Here is a 27,307-nt window from a genome sequence, read left to right on the forward strand (position 1 = left end):
TGGAGGTACCGGGGCTCAAATAAAGAAAAATGTCTTTAAAACTTTATTAGAAGTTGATATCAAGATGTGAACTTGCAGCTGAACATTTTAACCCCCACGCCTTCACCGACACCTACCTGTTGGCCCTTCGTTCAAAGTCACAAAGTGTAGTGAGTGGTTAAAATAAATCACTGTAAAATTAATAAAATCAGTATGCTCTCAGTTGTTACTGATTTCTTTTACACGAATAGTAAGTATGCAACATCAGTATGATTATATAGGGCATGTAAAAGTACTATAGTTAGTAACTTAAACAGACTTTGCATATGGGTCAATGTATGACATCCAATTTTTTTGTCCAACTCTACTTTTTATAGTTAAAAAAGGGTTTAAATGCATAAAAAACACAGATATGTAATATATCTCCTACACATACACTTACTTTATCCTTTTAAAAATTGTTTTGTTTTGTTTTTTTTGCCTATTTTTGTGGTCTTTAAAATGTCAAAATGTCACGTGGCACAACCGTTCAAACTCAATTATTGTTTCAAAAAAGTCTTAAAAATTACATTAAATCTGTTCAAATATATTTTATTTTCTATTTGGCATGATTTTCAAAGCTTTTTTTTCTATCTTGTACATACTTTCATTATAACATATAAACAAACTTTCTCCGCTGATGTCCATTTAACAAAATATCATGTGGGGCGACCATCGAAAAATTTCCACTTTGGGACTTATATTTTGAAACCCACTCAAAAACAAAGAGAAAAAAAAAGAATTGAAAAGAGTCATGTTTTTAGTAATACTGTACATCAGATTACATTAGACTAGATAGTAATGTGTTTGTTAAGATGCAAAAAAAAAAAGTTTTAACAAAGAAATACACTTTTGGTGTACACCTCACTGCCTCCAATACCAATACCTACATTGAACCAAAACAGCATGAATTATTAAGTCTGTAAACTAAATAGCTCTTCAAAAAAAGAAAAAAAATAGTTTTATATAGAGAAGACGGACAAAACTGCCAGTTTTATAAACAAAAAGTGCAAACAAACAAGAGCACACAGCGACAAAAACACATGCGACATACCGGCTGCATTTGGTTTGAATCCAAAGTGCTCCCACACCGCTGCTGTTACTGCGAGCTTGAAACCAGTTCCATTTCAGTTTTTTACCCCAATATCAAAAAGCGTTTCTTTAGCTTGCTAATTCCTCATGGGGACTAATGCTGCAGAGGTACAGAACGACTCGCCTCGGCTGGCTATCCGATGCGATAGGCCACGCCCCCTTACGCTAAGAGAAAGGGAGGAGTTAGTGAAGAGCACCGGAGCCTTTTGTCCTCCACTGTTTTCAGGAGAAAAGGAGAAAAGAGAGAGAGAGACACGAAGAAATGATAACTCCGATAAATGAGAATTACCGACTTCATTTTAATTTATCGTGCGATTAATTGATTTATCGTTTATCGTGACAGGCCTAGGTGTATGAATGTGATCTAAAGAACTGATTAGGCTCTATAGACTGATTTATTCAGATTAGCTTTGTAGAGATTAGAGTGCTGTATGAATGTGTGTGTGGATGGGGAAATGAGGGCAGAGTGTGTAGTAAAGCACTTTGAGTGGCCTGGTTGGCTAGAAAGGCACAATATAAGTAAAGTCCATTTACTATGTTTCTATATTTGTTAAGGATAATAGATAATGACACCAACTGTAACAACAGAATACAGCCAACTAGATATTTTAAGGGTTTTTGAGACAAAAACATTTTGACTGGAGAAAATACTTACATTTGTGAGTGAATTTGCAATGTAGGTGTAGGGGGAAGGGATAAAATAGGATTTAGATTAAAATGCACACAATTACATCTGTAGCCTTTGAATTTTATTTTACTCTTATGAATTACTTTGTTGCTCTTTTAGAACATTTTAACATTTGACCTAAAACTGCATGGAAGGCATCAATACACGTTCAATAACATATTCAGACGCACCTACGAAACAGTAATTACTTTATCTCAGTTATTCTTTTCTCACCTTTTCAAACTGGAGTTTATTTTACAGAGCCACTTTAAGGTCAAGACAGCATTTAACAAACTATAAATACAAAACGAGAGATTAATTTCAACAGGATAAGATGTTAAGAAATAACATCAAGGAAATAAAAGAGACAATAATAGATAAAAGAAGTCATATTTGTTTGCAATATCAGGCATAACAATTAGGACATTCTACCTTTTATTTGACTGATGTGTTACAGTCTGACCTCCAACCTGTATAATGTGGATGCTTTCCAGCTTTGGACAGTGAGTAAAGAGTCACGCTGGAAAAATCTTACTGTGAAGAGATCAGACCCTGAGGCAGACATGCTACAAAGATTACAGCTTGTATCCCATTCAGCTTTGGATTCCCCTGAGATCCCCCTTAAGGAGATAGACACAGAAATAGATGTTGGATGCCTTAAAAAGTTTGTTTTGTCTGATGTCATCATGAGCAGGGTAAAAAAAGGAGAGCTGAGAAATATCCAAAATTTAGCCAGGATTATTATTATTATTATTATTATTCACTTAAGAACAGGTCTTTTATAGAAATAACTTGGGGTTCTCTGGGTGGGTTTCTTGTAATACTTTCTGTACCACACTATCTGACAGATATATAATTGTTGTAATGTTGTCCACTGCTCAAAAATGTGGATGAGCATGTAATTTCCTGTCTGTGTCTTTGTTTGTTTGTCTGTTTGCAAATTATTTTAAGTAACAATGGGATTTTATTGAAACTCTCAGAAAGTGATCATTGTATGAACATACAGACGACTATTTTGGAGTTTAATCCATTTCAAAATGGCTTCCACCGTTAATTGACATTAGCAAACAAATATGGCTATAACTCATTTTTATAGTTATATGTTATGGTCAGTTATGGATCTAACAAAGAATACAGCAGGACACAAGGCTTTCAAATAATTAACTTATGTTTGGAAACAAAGGTGCTGATGAAGCAGCCAAACTCTACTTACAAAAACTGAAAACACAGGAAACCAGAGAGGACACAGGAAGGACTTTGAAGGCATGATAAAATGCACAATGTTCCACTGAGGGAGTCACAGAGGGATAGGCAATAGAAAGGAAAATGCTGATGAAGGAAAAACAAACACCTGGCGGGGAAACAACTAGGAACAGGTGAGAGTAGGTGGGACAGGAGAAGAACTGAGAAACAGAAAAGCAAATGCTGGGGAACTCCCAGATACTGGGAACACAGCTAGGTGAATAAAAACAAGAATCCCAACAATCTACAATGACAAAACACAAGAGTCTTTTTAGAAAACTACAGAAACAGAGATCCTGTGGGTAAACCCCGACCCCCCAAAAAAAGAAGAATAAAAAAGTTCATCACCTGATGACTCAAAATGAAACTACAAAAACGTAGACCCAGGAGGGTGGAGGGGGGACACATGACAGAGAGATCTAAACAACAAAACAAAAACCAGTCAAGACATCAGACCTGGGAACACAGACACTGTTCAAAACCCAAAACATTTCAGAGTGGACAGCCCATTGCACATCAAGGTGGGAAACCGAGTTCTGGTGGATATCCCAGGGACCATCCAAACAAATGAAGCGGTCCAGGCAGATGGCTCAAGGACCGTCCCATCCAGTGAGGGATACAATTTTCCCTTAACCATCCTAGTCATTGAGGCTCAGGGAACTCTGGAGGCAGCCCAAGAACAGGGACAGAAGGCAGCGGCCCAGACACAGGATCAGGCGCTAGAGGCAGCACTGATACAGGGACAGGCACTGGGGACAGTGAAGATTTAGGAGCTGGCAGCACTGGAGCCACCAAAGACTTGGGAGCTTGCGGCAAGGACGGACTCTGGAGGTTCAGCCACTGGTGGCAAGGGGGACTTTGTGTCTCAAGACGCAGTAATGAAAACAAGGGCCCATTTCCAATCTTTATCTAAGGTCATAAGACATGGATTACACAAAAGAACATATAGAAGTAGCTGAAATGAGCTTCCACCATAGGGTGGCTAAGCTCAGCCTTAGAGATAAAGTCCAGGTGCTTTTTCATCAGCGAGGTGCTTGCAGTTGAGCTGGTGCTCATGTACATCAAAATCAGTCCGCAGATATGGTTCAGACTTCTGCTCAGATGCCTCCTGGTTGCCTCACCTTGGATGTGTTTCAGACATGTCCTTCTGGGAGGAACTTGCCAAAGGGATTGTACATTTATCCCTACTAGCCTGGGAATGCATCAGGATCTCTAAGAAGGAGAGGAAGAGTGTCAACTGCGATGTTGTCCACTTGTTCATGAAGAACTTTGAAGCCTCAAATTTAACATCTGCTCAATGCCATTTTCATATTCTGGATCAATTTCTTACAATAAATAGAAAAGTGAATGGCCCTGGAGAGGTTGTTGAGGCATTGAGACATAAAATAACAGAATAATCTACAAAAAAAAAAGTTTTCGACGAATGTAATAAAAAGGTAATGGTAGCACAGGGAAACTATGGGATTAATATCATTAACTTTGATATTCATATTAAGTGAGAAAAGTTATATATCAGATACCACTACATATTGTATTATGAGAAATAACATATTGCAATACTGTATAATTAATACTATATACTGTACTATGAGTCTAGCACCTAGCTGTCTGTGTGATTGCACTTACTCTCTGACTTCACATCAAAAACTTGACATCCACCTTCTATTTTTGGTTTATAAACTCTCTCGTTACAGATTCTCTAAAAATCTTTTCCACTCTCATCCATTATGTGTCTTTTGCCTTTGTGTTTTCCTTGTATTTATTTATTTTGGGTTTTTAGCAACTCTTTTTTATTAGCACTGCATTTTTCTATTGCAAGTCTCCCAACAAAGCGCATAAGAGCTCTCTGTTCACTCAAGATGGGAACAATATGGATCTTGTAAGGCAGACAAATTGCATGAATGCATTGAATGGGATGTTTTAAAGATGCTGTGGATAAGGAGAGACAAAACTCGGCTAAGAAGAAGAGAAATCAGAGAGATGGGACTCTGAAGTTAAAGGAAAGGAAGGGGGACAGAGGTGGGGAGGAAAGAAGGGAAAAGAGGAGAGGAGTTGAAAGTGGCTCTCTACCTCTGATGGCTGGTGTGAGTAATGATGACACCATCCCCACTACTTAAATGCGGTGTCAGCATTTTTACATGAATGCGCACACACACATTCACGCAATCTTCACATAAGCATTAGATCTCCACACATCAACATACACAGTTAAAAGCATGCAAAAAGTAACTGATGACACACACGCACGCATTCACTCTTCCAACCCCCCCTCCAGAGATGGAGAACAGTGTAAAAGTGTGATGATGCATCATTTTCTTAAGCACTGCTATCCATCTACCCTTCTTCACTGTCTCTCTATCTCTGCTTTTCATACTTGAACTTTGAACAAGATGATTTGATCTAATCTCAGCGTTATCCAACAAATAAATGTGTAATGGGCATAAAGGTAAAAATCTTTAAATTTGAGCTTTTTGACACAAGTTGACATTTATTACAATGAGAGGTTAAGTTTGTGTGTACAGCACATTTTTAAAATTCTTTTCCGTTGATCCAGCAAAATGGGCTTTACATGGGCTGTAAAATAAGACGTCATCCAGAAATGCAAGATTTGTTCCTTACTCAAGGTGCTTAATATTTAAGCTAGTTTCTAACATTGGACAAGAGGTGGGGTTCACCCTGGACAGATTGCCAGTCCATCACAGGACCACATAGATCCAAACAACCTTACAAGCACTCACTCAGGGCCAGTCTTCCTGTAGTCTAGTTTCTCCTGCCAGTGCAGGATTTTTTGTTTTGTTTTTCTTTAATATAAGGGATATTGGGCTCCATACCTCCTTGTCTTTAACCTCCCTGTTCTGTATTTTGGTGCTCTACCAGCTACTTCACCCTGAATCTTGTCAAACGTAATTACAGAATAGATTAAGATCAACAGTAGATCTTCTCTACTGAAGACCTTTTAATGTTAAATGTTATGCACATTACTAGGGCTGCATAATATATTGAAACATATCTTATAATTTCAATATCAGTGCTTACTATCTGTATCTCAAAAGTAAAAATAAATAAATAAATTGCAAACACAAACTGCACTCCAAAAATACGTCAGCCAATCAAATGGACCTCTCATTTCCTCAGTGTCCACATCCGGTTTACATGATAGTGACCAAAATGCTAAAGCACATGGAAAGTGTTGTGAGTTTTGATTAGATAAGAAGGAAAGTAACGAGTAAAATGTTTATCACAACTGATATAGACATTGCAATATTAAACAAAAATGACTGTAATTGTATACTTTCCTTATATCCTGCAGCCCTAATCAGTGCCTTAATTTCAGATTAAAACAAAACAAACCACAGGTTTTTCTCATTGCAATAATCATCATGTTTAAAGACATAAAAATCAAAAATCAAACAGTTTTTTTTTTTCAGAACAAAATTCAAGAAATAAAGGTTTAACAAACTTTAATAAGCTTCTATGCAAATGTAGTGTCTGTTCAAACTACTATTTTTAAGTAATTTTTAAATTATGCATTCACATGTGTTCATTGGAGTTTGCACTTAAACAAATAAAATAAATGCTTAAAAAAAAAAATTCTGTAGCTTTGTGGTACAAAAGAAAAAAAGACCACTACATAAAGGTTGTGAATAAAGTTGCGCTGTTGAAAAAACTTTATTGTGAAATTGTTTAAATTTACTGCCACCAGATGATAAATGGCTCATGTGCCACTTAAGGTCTCTGCAAGCTGTTCTTTTTAAGCTCTGTGAGAAACTGGGTCAACTGGAGTCCTGATGTGGTTTGCTGATGCACAATTTTTAAATTCGGTTGAATATTTGTCTTGTCTTTATTTGACTTTACTAGGCTCTTATGTTTGAACAATACTGATTGCTGTTTTTTGTAACTTTTCTTTTTATTTCCAATTGTTCATGATCATCAAATAAAACATGCACACTGTATGTCATAAAACAAAACATTACTCATCTTGCTTAAGAGAAACGATTTAAACAAGTCTCTATTTTGAATAGAGACTAATTTAAAACAATTGTTTAAAATCTAGTAGATATTTAGTTGTTTGTTTGTATTTTCTTTGACTACTGAGGACTACAGTTTTTTTTTAATGGCATAAAAAGTCCAACCTGTTGCTGAAGGTTCAGGCCACAGACTAGAAATCTCCTTCTACAAGTACATGCTTGTTTTATCAGTTTACCTAATATCTTGGACAAATGGTCCAAAATAAATATAAAATGAAAAATAGCATTTCTTGAAAGAATGCATATTACCAACAGCCTTGCATATCAAAGTTTTAAAAAAAGATTTCACTTGATCTGTTAGTGTTTGGACAGTGTGTCGGGGATGACATCCACAATAAACTCAGCTCAGTGTTTGTATAATTGACTTAGTTGTACCTGTTTTGTGTTTACCAAGGTCGATTAGTTCTGGTGGCCATCTTGAATCAGGTTGACTCTAAGAGTTTAGTTCAAATCTATTGCCTCTAACTTTATGTTCCTATGACTCTGTTCATTCTTTAAAAAAAAACACCTGATTACAGACACACTCAAATTTGTTAGTACCCTTTTGTTAAAAAAAAAAGAAAACACAAAGGTCACTGAAATAACTTGAAATTAACAAAAGTAAGAATTTGAAATAATGACTAAAAATCCATTCATGAAAATCAGACCTTGCTTTTGAAATTTGGTTCAACAGAATTTTTTAAAACAACAAACTAATGAAAGTGGCCTTGACAAAAACGATTGTACTACTAGAAAAGACCTCAGGGACATGTTAAACTAATCTCTGTCCTTTAGATAGCATCACTGGTGTCTTTTTTCTTGTAATCAGTAAGTCTGTCATGTTGTATTTCACACTTAACATGGATCACAAAAAAATAACCCTGTAGCTACAGTGAAACTTGAAGGAGGCATGGTTCTGTTCTGGGGTTGCTTTGCTGCATCTGACACAGAGTGTCTTGAATCTGTTCAAGGTCCAATGAAATCTCAAGACTATCAAGGCATTCTGGAGTAAAATGTGCTGCCCAGTGTCAAAATGCTTGGTCTAAGCCACAGGTCGTGAATCCTCCAAGAGTATAATGACCCAAAACACACAGCTAAAAACACCCAAGAATGACTCAGAACAAAACATTGGACTATTCTGATGTGGCCTTCTGAGTCCTGATCTAAATTCTGTTGAACATCTGTGGAAGGACCTGAAACATGCAGTCTGGAGACGAAACCCTTCAAATCTGAGACCGATGGAGCAGTTTGTTCATGAGGAGTGGGACAAAATACCTATGGACAGGTGCAGACGTCTCAGAGAGATTTTTTTTCTTTATTTAAGGGTACAAAAAATTGTCCACGTTTGTATTCAGTAAGGCTTTTATCTAGATAAAGACTGTATGGTTTTATATTTTTATTTTTTGCGTGGTATGTTTTATACTTGCTATTATACCCCTCTTTTTTCTCTTTTGTGTTTTATTTATATTTGTTTTACAGTTTGTACTGTGTGGTTTCTATCCTGTGAAAGGTGCTATGTAAATAAAGTTTATTCACTTGCTTACAAAGACAGGCTTTTACACAATCATCTACCTTTTATGTCAGCTGTAAAATAATAATAATAATGTAGTACTTGTACAAACATTGTTCCTGTGCTCCATATTTTCAATTTGAAATAACCACAGTGCAAGTTTTAATGTACTACTGCAGTTTTACTTCGTTCACAGTACTTCATCTATTCCATCTTCAGAGTGATCCTTTATTCTGCACATAGACATTGAATGCTTACTGCTAGCAGAAGCTAATAATTTAGTTTCTTACTGGCAAGACTGGCAAAAAATGTCAGCCATCACACTTAAATGTTTGGCAAAAGCATCCCATCATAAAAGGCGGAGCAACCATAATACGATTTATTATACAAACGAGAATGTTTTAAATTTTATTGTGATGCATGTGGTTGTGCACACAATGTAGCAAAAGTGAATTTATGAAAAGTCAGTCTTGAGATTATGTGGAAGTCATATCCTTTACCTCAAGTTCTAACTTTACAAAAGTGTCCAATGATCTTCAGTCTTCTGAAAAGACAAGGACTTGGAAATATATTGGCCAGTGCCTTTGGTAGAAATAGAAAAGTTCATGGTTGATATATGTTTTGACACAATTTCTATATATTGAGAAATACACTCAAAACTTGAGAAATATAGGCAATTTTGGCAACTTTATAATTATTTTTTTTAAAAGTCAAACATCTTTCACTAACATTAAGTCACAGCCATCTGATTTTCTATCATGGGTAAAACACTCAAATGTAAGAACACAGATTTCTCCTGAGTGGAATGGCTCTTTCATTAAAACACCTGTGCATTTTCTGATCTGAACATCTGTTGCTAGCACTTGTTTGTACGGCCAGACACAGGAAAGTGACTACGGTTCATACATGAGTGCACTCTATATTGCGGCTCTTGCTCTGTGACCCTATAATTGGATTATTGTTCATGACCAGTATGATTGTACGTCCACATCACTGAAATATCTCATATACTACAGCTTTAGTTGTTGCTTTGGCTCAGTCTCAAGACAGTCTTTATGCACTTACTGGCATTCAGATAATACATTTTGGCAAACTGCTAGTGAAATTAACATACCGCACTTTCTTTTTATCCAGTCGTAGAATATAGCATAATTATTTTCCCCTAAGGGCCACAAAAGGAACTGGGACTCTCACAGAGGGCCAAGCCAAAAAGCTAAACACAAGGCTGGCACATAAAAATTAAACTATAATATGACTTTTATTAGCTGCTAATAGTAGACATTGCAACTGGGCAATAACAAATTTAAAGAAGTCATAAAACCTATATTTTGTGTAAATAATGAAATTCATAAGAACAGTTGTGGAAAAATACACATAGTTTTGAAGCATTTCAAAGCATTTCAAAGCATTAAATTAAGAAAATAAAGTTGTCACTTTTGTTCTCCAGTAAAATAAATCAGCGTTTTGTTGGGTTTGATCCTGTGCGTATCTGAAAGTAGATGTGAAGGACAGCTGCCAGGTGAATATCAATGATGGGATCTGTTTATAGATTTTCTGCCTTCTCATGTATGGAAAGTTCCCCTCTCCTCACTTTTTTATTTTTTGGGGCAAATTAAAACAACAGAGTTCACTAAATACTGTGAAATGTCCCATGAAAGATCAACTTACTGGTTTTAGCTGTTCCATTCTTGAATGTGTGAATCTTGATTGAAAATAAATTAATAAATAACACAGGGCTTATTGATTGTATAGTTTTGACAGCAACGCTTCTGTTGCATGTGCTCTCTCTGTATTTCTCTGCATGTTTAATCTGACTGCTTTTAAAACAGCCTTCTGTTTTTCATTTATGGCTTTGACATTAATTTCAGAAAACAAATCTTTAGAAGTCTATATGTTGTTAAAAACTCTATACTGTGTATCCGTCTTTGTCCTTCTAGCCTGTGCTGACATGACGGTAACCCATATCTTTGATAAATTTTGCTTACCAGTAGAAAGGCTCCTGACGCTGACAGCACATTCACTAGGGTAGTAATGAAAACACCACAGCATTTGCCTTCAAAATGAAAGCATTGCAAAGGCCAGTTTTAAAATGAAAGCAGAATTATTTATATTTATTTTCTGATTTTTTTATTGACTTCACATCATCTATATGGGGTCAACTTACAGGCCACATGTGGCCTACAGGCTGTGTAATGTCCATGTCTGGATGATGTGTTTCATTCATCAAGCTTCTTAATGGAACGGGAATCTTATTTCATTTTATTTAATTTCAGCTTTTACAGTTCTTGACAACAGTGACACCAAACCAATATCCTTCTCATACATAATTATGTTTTGATTTGATGCATCATGTGCATAAAAAGGTGGTCGGTCTGTGTTACACGAGAGAGTGTATAGTCCGTGTGTGGGAACCAGATTTTTACATTTAAAATATTGACTATCCAATCTAGTTTTAGCAGGAACTAATTTGAATGCTGTTGCCTCATCAGCTTCCATGGATAAACTAATAAAACAACTGAAGGTCACAGATAGGAGCTAAACTTTACAAAATAGTCAAAACATTAAATTAGGGGTGCACCAATTGTTAATCAAGTGACCGGAATCGGACGATTATTTTTTCTGGTTCATGAACGCACTGTAGCTGAGTGGCTAATTTGCTCAGAGGAAGCACAAGAGCTATAAGACATAGCTAAGATGAAACAAGAATTTTATATCAAAAATGTTTGCTGCTCATTTATTTGTGCTTTACATTTTCACCATATCCATCCATCTTACTGTTATATTGTTTGTATAACTTTGCACTGATCTAAGACATGTATAGTGTAGACTGGAAAGAATTTCACAGCGACAGTTTCAAAAATGCCTGTTTGTCCCTGCTGTGTGTCCTGTGTCTTTAATTTAACTAGTATATGAATTAAGTGTTGTTTAAATATAAGTCAAGCAATGAAAAAGTGGCTAGAGCTTACTTAAAAATTGGTTGTAAACAGAGGTGCAAAGTATACCTAAGTTATGTTTCAGTTCATACTGAGGCTGCATAGTCACTGTTTTGTACAACAAGTTCAAAAATACATGGCAAATACAAGTTGTTATTTGTTTGTTTGTTTTAACTTAGAGTGGCATGATGGACAGAGGTTAGAGAATTTGCCCCACAACAAGACGGTCATAGGATCACCTCCCTACCTCTCTGTGTGGAGTTTACATGTTCTCCCCCTGCATGCATGGGTTTTCTTTGGGTACTCCAGTTTTCTCCCACAGACCGAACACATGAATGTTAGGTTCATTGCTAACTCCAAATTCTCCCTAGGTGTGAGTGACAGTGGGAATGGTTGTTTTAATTATTATGGATCTGGTCAGCAGGTCTCTCAATGCAATAGATCAAATTTTCTCAATGAGAAGACGGGGCAAAGGAGAGCTCTCTTGCCCCGATGGGAGATTTCCAGTTGAATACACCTTGGATCCCTGGGAGAAGTGGAAGATTGTGTGTTTTTTTGGAATGTCGGTCAAACAGGTTAAAGATGCGTACATAATTGGATTTTTGATAACAGGATTTCTGCTTTTTGGGCTTGGCGGTAACCTGGCGTATCGTGAAATTCAGAAGACGCAGGTAGCTGTTTGGGCCATGTCAAGGCTGCCTGCTCTGTATGAAGGAATGTGTCGAGCAGTCAACACTCAGACTCAGTTGCTGTGCAAACAGAGGCGAATGTGGACCTTAGAACTCGCTGGCCTGATGGAATCGACCTTGGAGAAGTTACTGACTCGGCCCGGTGGAAATTACCACATTACTTTGGCTGTTTGGATTTGCCATTGAGATTTATGGCGTCTGCTTGACCTAAAAACAATTTTGATATCTGAATCTGGCTTCGCTGAATCGGCCTTGGAAGGCTGGCTTTCTCAAAATTCTCTTGGTTGTTATGTAAACTTGACATGTGTGTTTTCACAATGACTCTGTATTTTTGTGTTTTGTGTTTTTCATTAAAAAAAGCACTTTAAACCGCCTTGTTGCTGAAAAGTGCTATATAAATAAATTTGACTTGACTTGTTTGTCTCTGTGCCCCTTTATGTACTTGCAACTTGTTATAAACAATTTAAAAAGTGTTTATTTTAAATATTGTGGCTTAGTATGATTCAGATTAACAGGAAATACATAACTAAATAGCAGCTGCGAGTGTTGAAAGTCAAAATAAATAAAATATTAACCACTCATTCCTAGCGTTTCAGTTAAGTAAGTACTAATGTGGGAAAATAAGTCTTCATATTTGTTATATTGAACAAGTGCAAAAATAGCTTGTCATAGAGGGCTTTACAGAGCATGTGATTTATAAACCATTTGTCTTTTCATACATCTGCCTCTTGCAACAAGATGTGCTCAATTCTAGATGAGAGTGGTGATCACCTATGACTAACCTTAGTCATAGGCAATCACTGGCAGATAAGTGCCTCTTATCTGCCAATATTGCAGCAAAGGTGAATCCTTCTTTAAGCTGCCTCTTCATAAATCAAATATGAAGCTGACCACGTCTTGCGGCAATGTGAGCTTTCATAAGTGAAGCGGCCGGTTCATTTATGGAAGAAGAAGCGTGAAATGTAACTTAGCAGTGTTTACATAGAAAACTAAATAAAATGTCTTTTGGTCATCTCCCATTCTAAATCCCACTATCCAGCTGATTGAACAAACTATCTGTCATCACCACACCACGGCCTTGATCCATGATGCCAGCTTACCTTTTCATATATCTACCATTACGGTGCTGTCATTACCTTGCTTTGCGACTCAGAGGCGTAATGACAATAGGTTGACTTCAACCCTCACATGACACTTCCATCCTATCATAGTAGCCCCAGGTTACAACATAAGTAATCTCAGGGTACAAAAAACATTCATATACATTATAAAATGCAAAATATCTATCTATGGAAGCCAACAAATTGTGTCAAATCTTCAATTCATCCCAATTTTTCATTCTGAGCAGCACATTGCTGACCAATAAAGACAGCAGCAAACTGAGGAAATATGATCACACCAAGATGGTGCAATGGCATCTCCAGCCCAGCCCAGCTTGAAATGTTTTGTGAAACAGACTGTAAAATCCTTTTGAATGTTTTTGGGTTGTTTGCCATAAAAGCTACAAGTCACCTAATGATAGTAATATCAATGCAGTCTTACCAAGTGCTGGTAAAAACATGAATGTCGCCTTTAAAGACAATAGTCACATAAGCTGTTCGATATCTTGTGATTTCATGAATTTTCAGAAATCATTTTCTGTCTTACCTGCTCCTACTCTGACTGATCCCCAGCTGTACATTTTCCTCTTCCTTTTCTACATTTACTTTCTCTGCTGCTAAATAATCAAAAACACAGCTAATTAATTTATAAACCATTAAAAGTTAATAACCATCCTGCAACTGTCTGAAGCTCAATACATTTGTACTAACAGCAATTCACATCTGAATACTTTAAGGTTTGGCTTTAAAGAGCTTCACAGCATGCACCCATTATATAAGAGAAAAAAAGTTTAGATCACAATTTTTTTTTTTTTTTTCTTTTCAGAAGCAGAATTTAATAAAACATAAAAATAACTTATTCACACACATAGAAGTCATTTTTTATCACCACAGCTCCATTGAGGAGTTAGTATTCCTGTGATGATAAACCAGCCTCACATGTTTTTTTTAATGTCTGCTCTGCTTCCACTCACTCTCGTCTTCCTCTCAAATTCACAAAAAGAGAAACTCTTGGGCTCACTGTGTGAGTTCTGTTCAGTGTATTGCAAACATGCACACAACTCAATAGAGACCAAATGGCTTTGTACTAAACCAACACTGCTCTAAAGACAGCTGAGCTGTGGTGCCGAGCTCTGCGTCGTTGTGCCTATAGATCTGAATTCCATTTTCAAAGAACTTTCTACAAGATTTTTTGATTTTATGTCTCTACAGTATGAGCCCTTCTTCTGTTTGTGCGGTTTTATTTTGTCTTTTTTGAGCACACGTCTCACCTGTTACAAGCAGCAACAGCAGGATCCTACAGAGACTTTTAGATAGTAGTATATTATTCAGAAGGGACTCAAATGCAGCTCAGCAGTGGCTCTATGTGATGACAAGAGCCACAGTTTCACAGATTATGGCAGATCTTAAAATAAATCCCATTTTATGATGACTGAACCATGCACAACACATTTCTTTAAAGGGAAACCACTAAAAATAGAGAAACTACAGACTTTGCTTGTTCTACAAGTTTCATTTGATTTACTTTTTTGTGTAAGTCGGCAGAAAAATATTTTAGTTCTTGTCTGTGAAATTAGAGCTTTGAGGTAGAATGACATTTATTAGCTCTTTTATAAAACATTTTTGGTCTACAGCTGTCCCAGTCTTTGCTCACGTCTATCATAACTCAAGTGGAAAATATTTTGTGTCTGTGTGAATTTGACCTGCTGTATTCAACTTGTCATTGTGTTGGACCTGTCCCTGTACCCACCACTAACTTCTGGGATGATACCTCTCACTGTCTGGCAGTGCTGCTCACACAGGAACATGTAGTCTTCACTGCCAAGCAGCAAAAATAATTCAGCATCTGGATTCTCTCATTCCGTCATTTGAATACTCTCCTTAGGAACATAACTTAGATGCCTGAGTGCCAACTTTTATTGTACCATTTTTTATAGCATGCTCAATAAGAAGTATCCTAAAAGTTCAATTCTGAGTCTAAGGAAAATGATATAGGGTTTGATGCATTAATTAACTAATCAATGAATTTATTTAGTAATTCATGAATTAATTGCACTTGTAGGTTAAAAACTACAATAGAGCATTAAAATTCATACCCAGTTGTTTTCTCTCTAATGCAGACCTTCATGCACTTGTCCAAGACATCTCTTCCGTGAGCCAGGCAAACAAAGACCCTAATGACTCTCCACTGAGAGGGCAGTAACCTTATCTGCATGTGAATCTAGCTTGCATAAGGAGCATCTCATGCAGTTAAAAGCTTGCGGCTTCACAACTCTCCAGTTTTAAATTGAGAAAGCCTCACGGATGGGAGTTGCTCTTGCAACTTAACTTCTGCACAATTCTGTGTATTTCTTTTTAATTTACTATCTTTGAAAAAAGTTGCCTCTCACATAATAAAGAGACACTGCACTTTTGTCATAGAACTGCACAATAATAAACTAAAAGAGATCTTCAAAATATACCACTTAGACACAAAATAGATTTTAAAATTGGTTGTACAAAAGCAAAAATATACTGCAGATTGTCTGGAGTTAAAGTTTTTTAAAAACTAATTGTAGTTTCATTATAAGCAGCTGTGTCATACTTTAAGCATCGGTGCTTAAAGTATGACAAAAGGACTGCTTGTAATAAAAGTTCTGCATTGTTTTGTGTTTTTATCCAGTAATTAAAACGTTGAAGCCATACTTATAAATTTCTCGATTATTAAGACAAAGATGCGTCTCTTCTCTTGCCCCCACCAGCTGTTTTACCACCTTTTTAGTTGCACTTCTGCAGTGTTTTTCATTATTGAAGATAAATGCCACAGCCAAATTTTTATCAATGATAAGAGGTTCTTTGTTTGAGACTTATCCAAATCTAAGCTTAAAAAGAACAAATAAATGGTTTTTGCTTTGTGGCAAGACTGATTCTTTCCTTTTCTGAACAACTCATAATTCAACTTCACATTCTCTTGTTCCACATTGCTTTACTCTCACTGTCTTAGAAAAAAAAAGTGCCCCTTGATGTAGCAGAACATCTGCTGCTGTACTTACCCTTTGTTAGTGTTGTTTTGGGATTTTTTTCTTTTTCTTCAAATATTACTCTTTGATTCATTTTTTACTGGTTTGACTTCCACACAGTGAGCCCTTTCCTCATTGTATTTAAGGCACTTTGCACCACATTCTGTATACATCCATCATCATTTAGCTTTTTTCACAGTGGAAGTCAGTCTAATGTTCAACAACACTCATTTATAGTCCTTGTAATACCTCTATTTTACTTGTGTATTTGCCTTGCATCTCTGTAGTCTATTGAGTTACATGGCTGTAAGATAATAACATTACAATATCACCTTTTTACAACATGCCAGAGGTCTTGAGATTATTTTCAGAAATCTAAAAATGTTAAAGAGGTCTGCTAATAGTACTTTTTTGCTATAACTGGACTTTGCATGTTCTTCTAGTGCATGTGTGGGTTTACTCCTGGTACTTCGGTTTCGTCCCACTGACTAAAAACATTTATGTTATGTTAATTGACAACTCTAAATTGTTACTAGGTGTAACAGCATGAATAGTTGTCTAGCCAATGACCACTGGAGATAGGTACCAGCTACCCTCAAAGGAAAAAGCGAGTAAAGAAAATGGATGGATGGACTTTACTAGTTGTTTAATTTCTTTTTGTTGTCATTGTATCCTTGTTTTTGGCTTATAAGCAATGTTTGTATCAACCAGCAATAGTTGGGGTTGCAAATCTCTGATGTTGTTATTTTGTGTGTCAGAACCTGAAAAATCTGGAACCACTGCATTAGAATATCATATTGAGACCATAAGGCCATAGCCTCTTCCACAGGGAAGAATTGTAACAAGATGCTGGTGAATACATTATAGCAACATCACATGTAATAACAAAATGCCATACCAACAAAAACAACAAGACTGTTACAGCACAGCAACATAGTATATAAAGCCCTTAGACCATGCTGCATACTGGGCATATCTTGAGTAGGATATATCATAACCAGTGCCACTGGTCTGATCTGATCATTATACAGATATGTTAAGTAGTGTTAAAAAAAGAAGAAATTCAACATTTTAAGCTGTGATTTTCATCACATTTTTTTCTGAACATGCGCCACTTTTTGAGTAAATACAGTAATTGCATTAAAAGGAAGTAATTACTGAATTTTTCAAGTAGCAGTAATGTCAGTTCAATTTTATTATTTTAAAGAAATAAAGTATAGCTATGTAGCAATGTCAGCTTTGCCCAAGTCTTGGAAAGGAATGAAAAAAAGGAACATCATCACTAGAACCAATCTAGATGATTGTTTTTGAATACAGTGCCACTGGTCTGATCATTATACAGATGTAAGTAGTGTTAAAAAAAAGAAGAAATTCAACATTTAAGCTGAGATTTTTATAAATGCAATGCTCATCTAATCTGCATAATTTGGTCTCTTAATTTTTAATTTATAATTTCTGTTCCATTGGCTATAATGAGGAAATAGTAGTGTGGTAGCCAAGAAAACACAAGACCCAGCGAGAGACACAGTAAATTGTGTCATCCGCATATCTTCAGAAAGACAATTTTCCTACTAGTATTACACAACAGTGCTCAAACAAAACGTAACAAGACTGAAATGTTTGTATTTTTTAAATAATATTTTTACAGACTGCACCTTGTTCTTATTTCCATGTCCGTTCACTGCTTTCTAATCCATGTTCTATAATCATTCACTGTAAAACACTGTCTAAACCTTTTGTTATACTGAATGTCTAAATGCAACCTACATCCTCAGCTCATTAGACTCCATTTATTCCTTCCACGTTTTCTGGCTTCTTGCCATGCATCCTTAACCAGGCGTTGCCTCTTCCTCCCATACTCCTTGTGATGTGGAGCCAGCTACAAGGTGTTAAAGCCGAGCCACTGACAGATCATTTCACTCCCAGCTCTTTTCCAAGTAACTTATGACTGAATCACTTGATTTGCCCTTGATTTACCTGTTTAATGATGCAGCTTCCCTCCTTTCAGCATTATACAGCAATAATATTATTAAATAACAACTTTAAGGCTATAAACCAGAATTTAAATTTTAAAGCTTAAAGTTTTTTTCTGTTTTTGTGATCACAGTGTGAAAATAGTTCATGTGTATTTTTTGTTTGAAATCTTGCACAGAACTAAACAATTTATAAATGTAAATGATTTTTCAAGGTACTTTCACAGTACTGGCCACTGGAGCAGGCTAATGGCACCAAATAAATCCCCTTGCTAACAACTTGTTACTATTTTTGTGAAACTAAATCAAGAATATCTTAGGCCAAGATAGCCAGAAAATCCTGACTTCAGCCCAGTCCACACTGCAATGGCATATTGTGAATTTACAAAGGGTTTTTTTATTATTATTTGAGCTTTTCACTCACATAAAAACTGTGTTTTAGGAGCCCCTAAATGGTATTTTTCAAAAACCAGGTTCCAGAGTGGGAAAATATTTAAATGTCACTATTGTGTTATCATGTGGACTGCCTAAACACAGCCTTATGAAAACAATGACATTATTTGCCACCTCTCATCTCTCTTACTACCCCAAATGTGACAGAAGTAACAACAGAAATGACAGATTACATATTTGTGTTTGTGATGCAGACCCCAGTTTCTCAACTTTAGAAAAAACCTTTGTATAGTGTAATATTTCAATGAGCAGACAAAGCTGATGAACAATAAAATAGCCTTAACTAGAGCAGAGCAAAAAACCTTATTATTACACGAAAAAATCTAAGGCCAAAAACGTTTTTATCACTTTATTTTATTGTCAAGAATACTGACAAAATTACAATATACATCAATTATACATTTAACTAATGTGGTAAATAGGAAGAGTTTTAAAACACTGGCACTTGTGTACAGTTTATCCAGCCCTCCCTCTGGATACTCTCCTTGAAATTGTCCATTATGACCCCAAATTTAAACTGACATGACTCCCAGTCAATAATAGTTTATTGTGACACAAAGTGGAAATTTAAACTTTTTATCGGTCCTCAAGGATGATTCAGTTTTTGCACTTATATTCACCATCTTTGGCTCAGTCCCAATACTCACACTTCCACCCTTGTTCCACCCATGAGTTCATGCTGAAGGGTTTGACTGTGCAGTGTGTCCCAATTTTCCAGAGTGGTCGTTCGCCCCGCCCCCTTTGTGTACTAGATCTGCCCTCTGGTTAAGCCCTCATGCAGGCAAACTTTGGTGAAGTATTTACCCACAATTCACTGCTGCATGTGACGTTTTGAATTTTTTTTTAATCTTTATTGATAATAAAAGGGTTTAGAATTGAAAGGCGGAGGAGGCAGTGGTGACAGAGCAAGCTGCGTCTGTCACGAAAAAAGCAGTGTTCAAATGTAAAGTATTGAAATAATTATTGTTTCACTCTACTGTACATGTGGGAATACTATCAAACTTTGCTCTGTATTCAACAAGTCATAACAAAACACATTTGAACAGCCAAATATCTCCTGCAATGACTTTAGGAAGCAAAAATACCTATAATTTACTTTTAAAATCGTACTGGCACCTTCTTAAAATGCCAAAAGCGACTGGTCCCGCCATGTTGGATGTCACAGTTATGATGCAGAGGCACAAGTCGATGACATAACCTGTACTGTTCCAATTCTCGAATGTCTGCATGCTTGTAACCTGCGCACACAAACCCCTCTGTGCACTTCGACTGAGTACACAATTCATATAAGGGTGTAGGGTGCAGTGTGAGTATTGGGACCGGGCCCTAGTCTTTTTCTTCTTGGGTTTACAGTTTGAACTGTCTGCTCTACATGTTTCCTGTTTCTGGTGTATTTTCAGTGATATTACTCCGCATACAGGCCTGGCATAGTTACTACAGCAGTTGGGTTGTTTATTGTGTTTTTGTGTGGATGGAGACATTTCTAGAAACTGTGCTGTATTTAAAGGGAAAAGCTCATTTGGAAAGACATCATTCTTGTGTGAATGGTATCTTAACCCGTTTCTGAGTTTTGTGAAAAAAGCCCCTTGGTGTTTTTGTTTGTTTTTTCCTTTTTATCACAACTCCTTTATTACTGTATAATAAGGTAGTATGTCAAATATGTATTTCCTGTGACCAAACAAGAAAAGAACATTATTTTCTTTTCATTAAAATTGTCAAGGTAAAAGGTCCCACAACTTCCAGAAGCATGGGCAACAGCTATCAACACAACTAAAACATTACCCCCAATTCTACAGGGTGTAGCTCAGCATTAGTCTTACATTAGTCTAAAATACATAAGACTCTCTACTACTGTTTACATTACCAGTGTAAACTGCATCTGATTTGTTGTCATGCAAATCTAAAACACTGCCTGCCTATTGCTTTAAAAGGTATAGAATAAATATATTTAAAATGGGATTTTGTGGAGTTCTTATTTGTAGTCAGTGTTTTACTTGCAGTAAATAACAATCAGAATGATCTCAGTTACGATTATCCAGGGAAAAATCTCATAGGGGATTCAAGTTAATGGCTTGTCAGACTGAGGCCTATTCCAAGCTTTCTCTTTAGTCTTTGAATGAGTGACTACAGTGACTGACGTTACAATACCACCAGACTTTTCCGTACTTGAAGTATTTTGAGCCATCGGTTCCCAAAGTAGAACACTGAAAATTATGACACTTGAAGGGTTTTTAAAAACGTGAGAAGTAAGTAAATGCAGTAGCTATACAGTGCACCTGTGACACCAAAGAAATAAATGGTAGAGAATTTTTTCTCATGTTTTATATATGAAAAAAAAACATAGTTATTGGCCTTGTTTAATGTTTTTGCTTTCATGTGTTTTTGTACTTGGTAAGCATGCACCACTCTTTGTGTCAATTTTCATCACAGCCACAGACAATCCCATAGTAACAGTGCTCCAGCAGCACACAGCAGTTACATACTGTAGGAGGTAAATCAACTACAAAACAGATGCAGTGTTTGTATGTGTTTTGAGCGTGACAGAGTGATGTGTAAGCAAGGGAACACGGCAGATTTACCAGACTAGTGAGCAACATAGAGTTGTTTTTCGCCTTCTTGGGTTGTCATTTTTGCTTCATGTCACTGCCTTTGGCTCCTCACCAGTAATGCTTACCGACTGGTAGATTGGAACTCAGTTGTGTGCACCAGAAGCACGGATTTGATAGAGTGGTTTAGAGTTTCCTGTTCAGTTATTTCGAAGTTATTATAAATTGTCTGGCAGAAAAAAAAAATCATTGGTGATAATATTGTAGTGCTACTGTATATTGGATCAAATGTTGTCCTGATAATTCTAATGTGGACTGCAAAATGAACACAAATTCACCACACAAAAAGAAATAATTGGAAATCAGAAACACCACAGCCACACAAAATAATAGCCTGGTCAGACTGAGAAAACCAATTCACAGCTGACAGGACAGACAGTGACAGCATAATGACTATTGTTGCTAGGTCAGGTACTGCACTGCTCTCCAAAAAACAACACAATGTCATAATTTCATTAGCTAGCCGCATTCTGCCAGGAGGATATTGAATTTCAATAAGAGAAATACTAATAACAATGAAAAATTGGAGTTTATGTTTTGTTTTAATGGGCTTCTAAACTGAGAAAATGGAGCAGAAAAAGGGCAATAACAAAAGCGCCATAAAGGCTTTAAAAGATCACATACTTTGGCAAATAATCACCTATCTCTGGCTGATGTTTCCACTCAAAAAAAAAAGACTGTCTCCTCCATCATTAACACAATCCCTCCATCTATGTCTATTCCCAGGTTGGAATAAACGAGTGGACTACGAGCCAGGAACAGGCAGTAAGCAGCTGTTTACTCAGATGCATCTGGAGACCTGTGGTGAACCTCTGTCCTCAGTGAGGACCACTGTGGAGCTGCAGACCAGCCACATTGGGAAAGGCTGCGACCGGGAGACGTATTCTGAGAAATCTCTGCAGAAGCTTTGTGGTTGGTTTGAAACTTTTGGTTAATTTACAACATTGTGATTGTTGCTGTTTGACCGGAATTTTCAGGTTTTATACATGGTGGATTGGACCCAGAATGCAGACTGACATGAAGAGCTCCTGAAGAAATAACTTACTTACTGATATAGCAAAAACAAAAGGCTGATGAGACAGCAAAACTAAACAATATGAGATAGCAGGGAGACACAAGGAGCTGACAATGAACCAGTGAATAAGGGCAGATAAGGAACAGATTATATGGACTGAGACTGATGAGGAAGTGGACACAGGTGACTGATTACTAACTAGGAAGAGGTGCAGATGGGTGAGGCAGACTGACATGGAAAACTACTGAGGGAGAGTGAGTAATGGCACAAGAAACAAGGAGGACACAAGGAGCAAAACTATATAAGATATAATGGAACACAGGGAACAAACAAAAACACAAGGATAAGAACAGAACTAAATGAAAATCATGCACAGAAGATCACAAAACACCCAAATCCTGACAAGAATGGCTAAAATTCAGACTGCCTGAGTTTTAAAACTTTGCTGCATTTGGTTGTTGAGGTAATGGCAGATTTGTAGAGTGTTGCTGATCAAAGACTTCTGACTGAGGCAGCAGCCTAAAAGTTAGAGCATTAAATCAGAACTGAACTTCTGCTCAAAACATCATCGCTGTCCACACTCTGAGTGCCAGGGTCAGACAGGCCCTGAGGTGCATTTCTGTGCTCTTTTTAAATGAACATCTAAAAGCTCCCAGTTCGTATACATTCTTATCTCCACTTGTGTCCCTGGTAAATCCCTGCGCTAAATGAAAGCACCAGAATGGCAAGTTAAAGCTGTGTCACTAATGATGTGACAGAGTGAGGGCATTAGTCGCCCTAGATGCAGCGACTCTTTCTCCTCAGTGACTGATGAGCAGCCGAGTCGGTCAGTCAGTCCCCAGAGCAGCAACAAAGCACCCCATACCCCCTCCCCACCCACACCGCACTGCCAGCAGGGGGGCTGGAGTCATCGACTTTGACTAACGGCCTTCACAGCCACATTCCAGCTCATCTGAATGCATAACAGCCCCCCTCTTTGCCTCCCCCGGCTCCCAGTCCATGCATGGTTTACCACTAAAGAGACATTTTCAGGCACCTCATAATCGTTATCTGATAGCAAATAGAATAAATTGTAATTGCTTTTTTAAAGCACAATCAATTTGAGATAATGTACAGAGACATTGGGCAAAGAGGCGGCTGCAGCTGGGTGCTGGAGAAGTCGATCCGTTTTTATTTACTAAGGGAATTTAATTACTCGAGTCAAAGCATTGGTGGCGCCATGAATAAGCAGTGGAGAGAAACAGACCTTTAGAGATGGAAGAAAAACATCAATTAATGTGCAAATGTTGTGGTTTTAGCAGAAATAAACGAACGTATGTTGCAGTTGTTCGCTTGCACAAGGGAATTATGGTGAATTCTGACCGTTTCTGTGTTGTTCTGATTTGCTACCACCCACAAGCAGGAGTAAACAACTTAAAAATGTGGTTTAATTGGACAGAATGCATTTTTCACTGCCCCCCAAAAAATCAAAGATGGATTGGTAAGAGTGTGTCAGTCATGTCAAGATAAGCAATGTGGCAAAAATAAGGTATGTCAAGGTGACAGCATGGAAACAAAGACGGCTCATAACTCAGTATTCTGAGGTTATTGTGTAAGAGGAATGATGGAGTTGTTTGTAAAGGGAAAAGGAATGGAATGACTCAATGCAATGCAGTAATGACTGGTGTATTTTGTCACGATGTCTGGGGATCATATAACAAAAGTGTCAGCTGGAACCAGTTCATGTGCCTGGCTGATAGATTCAACATGCTTGTCCTCCTTGTGCTGCATTTTCTCTCTTTGTGTAACCATAGTGCTCAGGTGATGTCCTCTCTGTTTCCATAGAGGCACATTTTAGCTGAGAGCTACGTCCACAATTTATGGACAATGACTCACATCTTTCTTCTTTTTAAAGTTAGTTTTGTTTATGAATCAATACTTGCATCCTCGATCTCTCTCACCCCATTGATTACTTATTAAGCTCTGGCTTCTGCTGTACTCACAAGCAATCATAGCCAAGGTTAGGGCAATATACACTGCATATCTGCCACGATTATTATTGACACATCTTCTGTTGCTCTTTTTATTTGTTCCCACTGCAATGACCCCCAGGCGCCTCATCTGGCAGCACTGACCTTCTTCCGGCCCCCAGCACAGCCACCAATTGGACAGCCTCTCTGGTGTCTGACAGCGGGAGGGATAGCGACTTGATCTTCAGATTTGATGGTCGTCAGGCAGCTAAAATCCCAGACTGGGTGGTACCCCAGAATCTAACAGATCATTTCACAATTGCAACGTGGATGAAGCATGGGCCCAGCCCTGGGCTCAGAGCTGAGAAGGAGACATTACTCTGTAACTCGGACAAAACCGGTGAGTCATTTGTCATTTTTGAACTTTCCTGTTTGTGAATCCCATGGGAGGACCAAAATAAACAATGGATTGATCTTACCTGTCTAGGTTATTTGTCTGTGACACACATCTCTACAGGTATCCAAAATCAGTGGCCATTCTTAATAAAAAAAAATTTATGAAATCTTGGCTATGTGCTGTTTCTAGTTAAAGGGATAATTCTGTTTTCTCTGCTTGAAGTAGAAATTGGCAAAGTACAAAAGAGCATTCAGTGTTTTACCTGCTGTAACTACCATGACATCTGGATTTTTACACATTATTTTGCATCAAACATTTCCACTGAAAACTATCCATGTTGCAACACAATTTATGGCTCACTGTAGCACATTCTGAGTGTAACACCATGTTCAGAACAAGATATTTAGACTTAGTTCAGGTGCAAAAATAATTTAGCACAAAATCCATGACATAGCACTCTCATAAAATATGTTTGATGTTTTTTTGCTTCAGTTCACACAAAAATAGCTGTTCTCATTGCTCTGTTTGAACATCAATTAGTTTGGTTTCCACATTACAGTTACTCTGTGCTTCTCCAAACAGCAAAACCTCAGATATCTGGTTGATTCAGGTTACACACTGTCTGCTTGTAAATTCTGTCAACAAAAACATTGTTCGATTTACATCTGTCAGAAAGTGTTCCACTCGTTGGGAAAAAGGGAAAGAAACCAGTAGCTAGGAATGAACTTTGTGAAGAAAATGAAAAACACTGAAAACCTCTGTTCTTTTTACCAGCATCCACATGAAGCATCAAACTAAGGCAAAGTTCACATTGCAGGTCTTAATGCTCAATTCTGATTTTTTGCTGAGATTTTTTTTTTTTTTTTTTTTTTGGCGTGGTTGTTCACATTATAATTAAATGTGTCTGTTATCAAACTCCAGTGTAAACACTCTACTGCCCTGAAGTGACCCACATGCACAGAAGATGTGACATCACATGCAGCATGGTTACGATACAACCCCTCGAGTTTAGCTTGACCAGAATTGTCACTCCAAATACTAATTAAGTCTAAAACTTGACTTTGTTTCCACTGACTTGCTCCATCAACAGTGCCTGCCATGCTAATTTACCCAATGTTTACATTTGATGTAAACATTTTGACCTGGGTTTGATATGAACAAAAAAAAAAAAAATTTGAGAGGCTCAGACTGTCATAACAAAAGCAGATATGGGTCACCTATCTGCAAAAAATTCAGATTAAGCCATTTTTGCTTGCAGTACGAACACCTAAGCCTGACTACCCCAAATGAACATGTGATTCAATTAAATTTGGATGCCCACAGAAGCAGCTTTTAGTCTTCAAAACAGTACTATTTCATCCTTTCTGTGACTTCATGTGACCCTGTGAACATTGAGGAATCACAAGTCACACAAAATCACATATTTTATTTTTAGCTCACCAGATTTCTGTGAATATTTTTGGTTCTGGTTCCTTCTGTTACATATGTTATCCAGAAAACTGTATCAGTGTTTAGCACCTACACCTACAGGGCCAACTGCATATGGTAATGCATGCATACAAAAATTATGTATAGGTGTTTTCCTGCAAATAAACAGATCCTTTGGTCAGTTTTCAAGCTTTGCTCACACATATTATCAGATCAATTTGTCTTTTTATGATGATGACAAAAGGGAGTAGATGAAGATGTGTCTTAAAATGAAACTGACAATTTTCCAAAAATAATGCAAAAGTATATTTTTAATTTTTATTTCATTATTTGGTTTATGAACATGACTTTTTATAGTACTCTCTGATTTAACTGTGAGTGCTATAAATAGTTGCTGACACATCCAGTCTAACTCATTCATAATGACGCTGCTCCAGCAATCTTGGAATACCTTGCTAATATGATTTGGAAAGAAATGATTGTTTCAAAGTTGAATAATCTGGATCAAAAATTTTTACTTCTCTTTTTCACCTTTTAAGGCCTCTAAAATCTGTTTAAAATAAAAGCTGTGTCCTGTGATCTATCTTTAGATTGGTGTCCCATTTAATCCACACATATAAAGACATGGATTCATATGCTGCAAATAAAGCAGAGGTTGCTGCACCTTTTCCCATAGATCACACACTAATGCAATTTTCAGCCGTTTGTTTGCACACGCTTTTGTAAGCATGTGCAAACAAACGCTTACAAAAAAAACCACAGGAATTTCACATGTGGAAAATCACGTGGTTGCTTGTGAAAACATGTTACATACTGTATAACTTTACTTTTTAACTCATGTTAAAAAAACATGACATAAGTAAAACACGTGAATTTGTTTTGTGTATAATGTGTGAAGCCCATGGGTTTTACATGTGTTATAGTATTTACCAGAAGTTATACGCAATTTGTGATTGTTTCCACACATGCTTCACATGTGAAACCTATTGAATTGGTCTTCATTTTGTTTTTTATTATTCTGAGAGGTATTTTAGTTGATTAAGTATCTGAGTGTCCACATTCATACTTTTCTAAATACTGTTTGTGATTGCATCCAATTCCCAGTCATTAGGATTTATTAAAGAGAGACATCGGGACACAGATCAATAAATTTGCCAACCAAACATTAATCTGCACAATTCTGCATCCGTGGATTTACGATTTTGGCCATTATGCTACTCAGGTTTTTT

General features: G+C 37.0%; 1 protein-coding gene across 1 annotated transcript in view; it reads left to right on the plus strand.

Moving 5' to 3' along the window:
* The window catches only part of LOC108239357 (calsyntenin-2), a 371,232-nt gene that overhangs the window by 255,484 nt on the left and 88,441 nt on the right, over window positions 1-27,307 (plus strand). The window contains exons 6-7 of the mRNA XM_017422019.3: window positions 22,016-22,201; window positions 24,396-24,653. Of these exons, the coding sequence (XP_017277508.1) occupies window positions 22,016-22,201; window positions 24,396-24,653 (444 nt within the window). The remainder of the gene's footprint in view (window positions 1-22,015; window positions 22,202-24,395; window positions 24,654-27,307) is intronic.

This window comes from Kryptolebias marmoratus, linkage group LG2, assembly GCF_001649575.2.
Source record: "Kryptolebias marmoratus isolate JLee-2015 linkage group LG2, ASM164957v2, whole genome shotgun sequence".
NCBI lineage: Eukaryota > Metazoa > Chordata > Actinopteri > Cyprinodontiformes > Rivulidae > Kryptolebias > Kryptolebias marmoratus.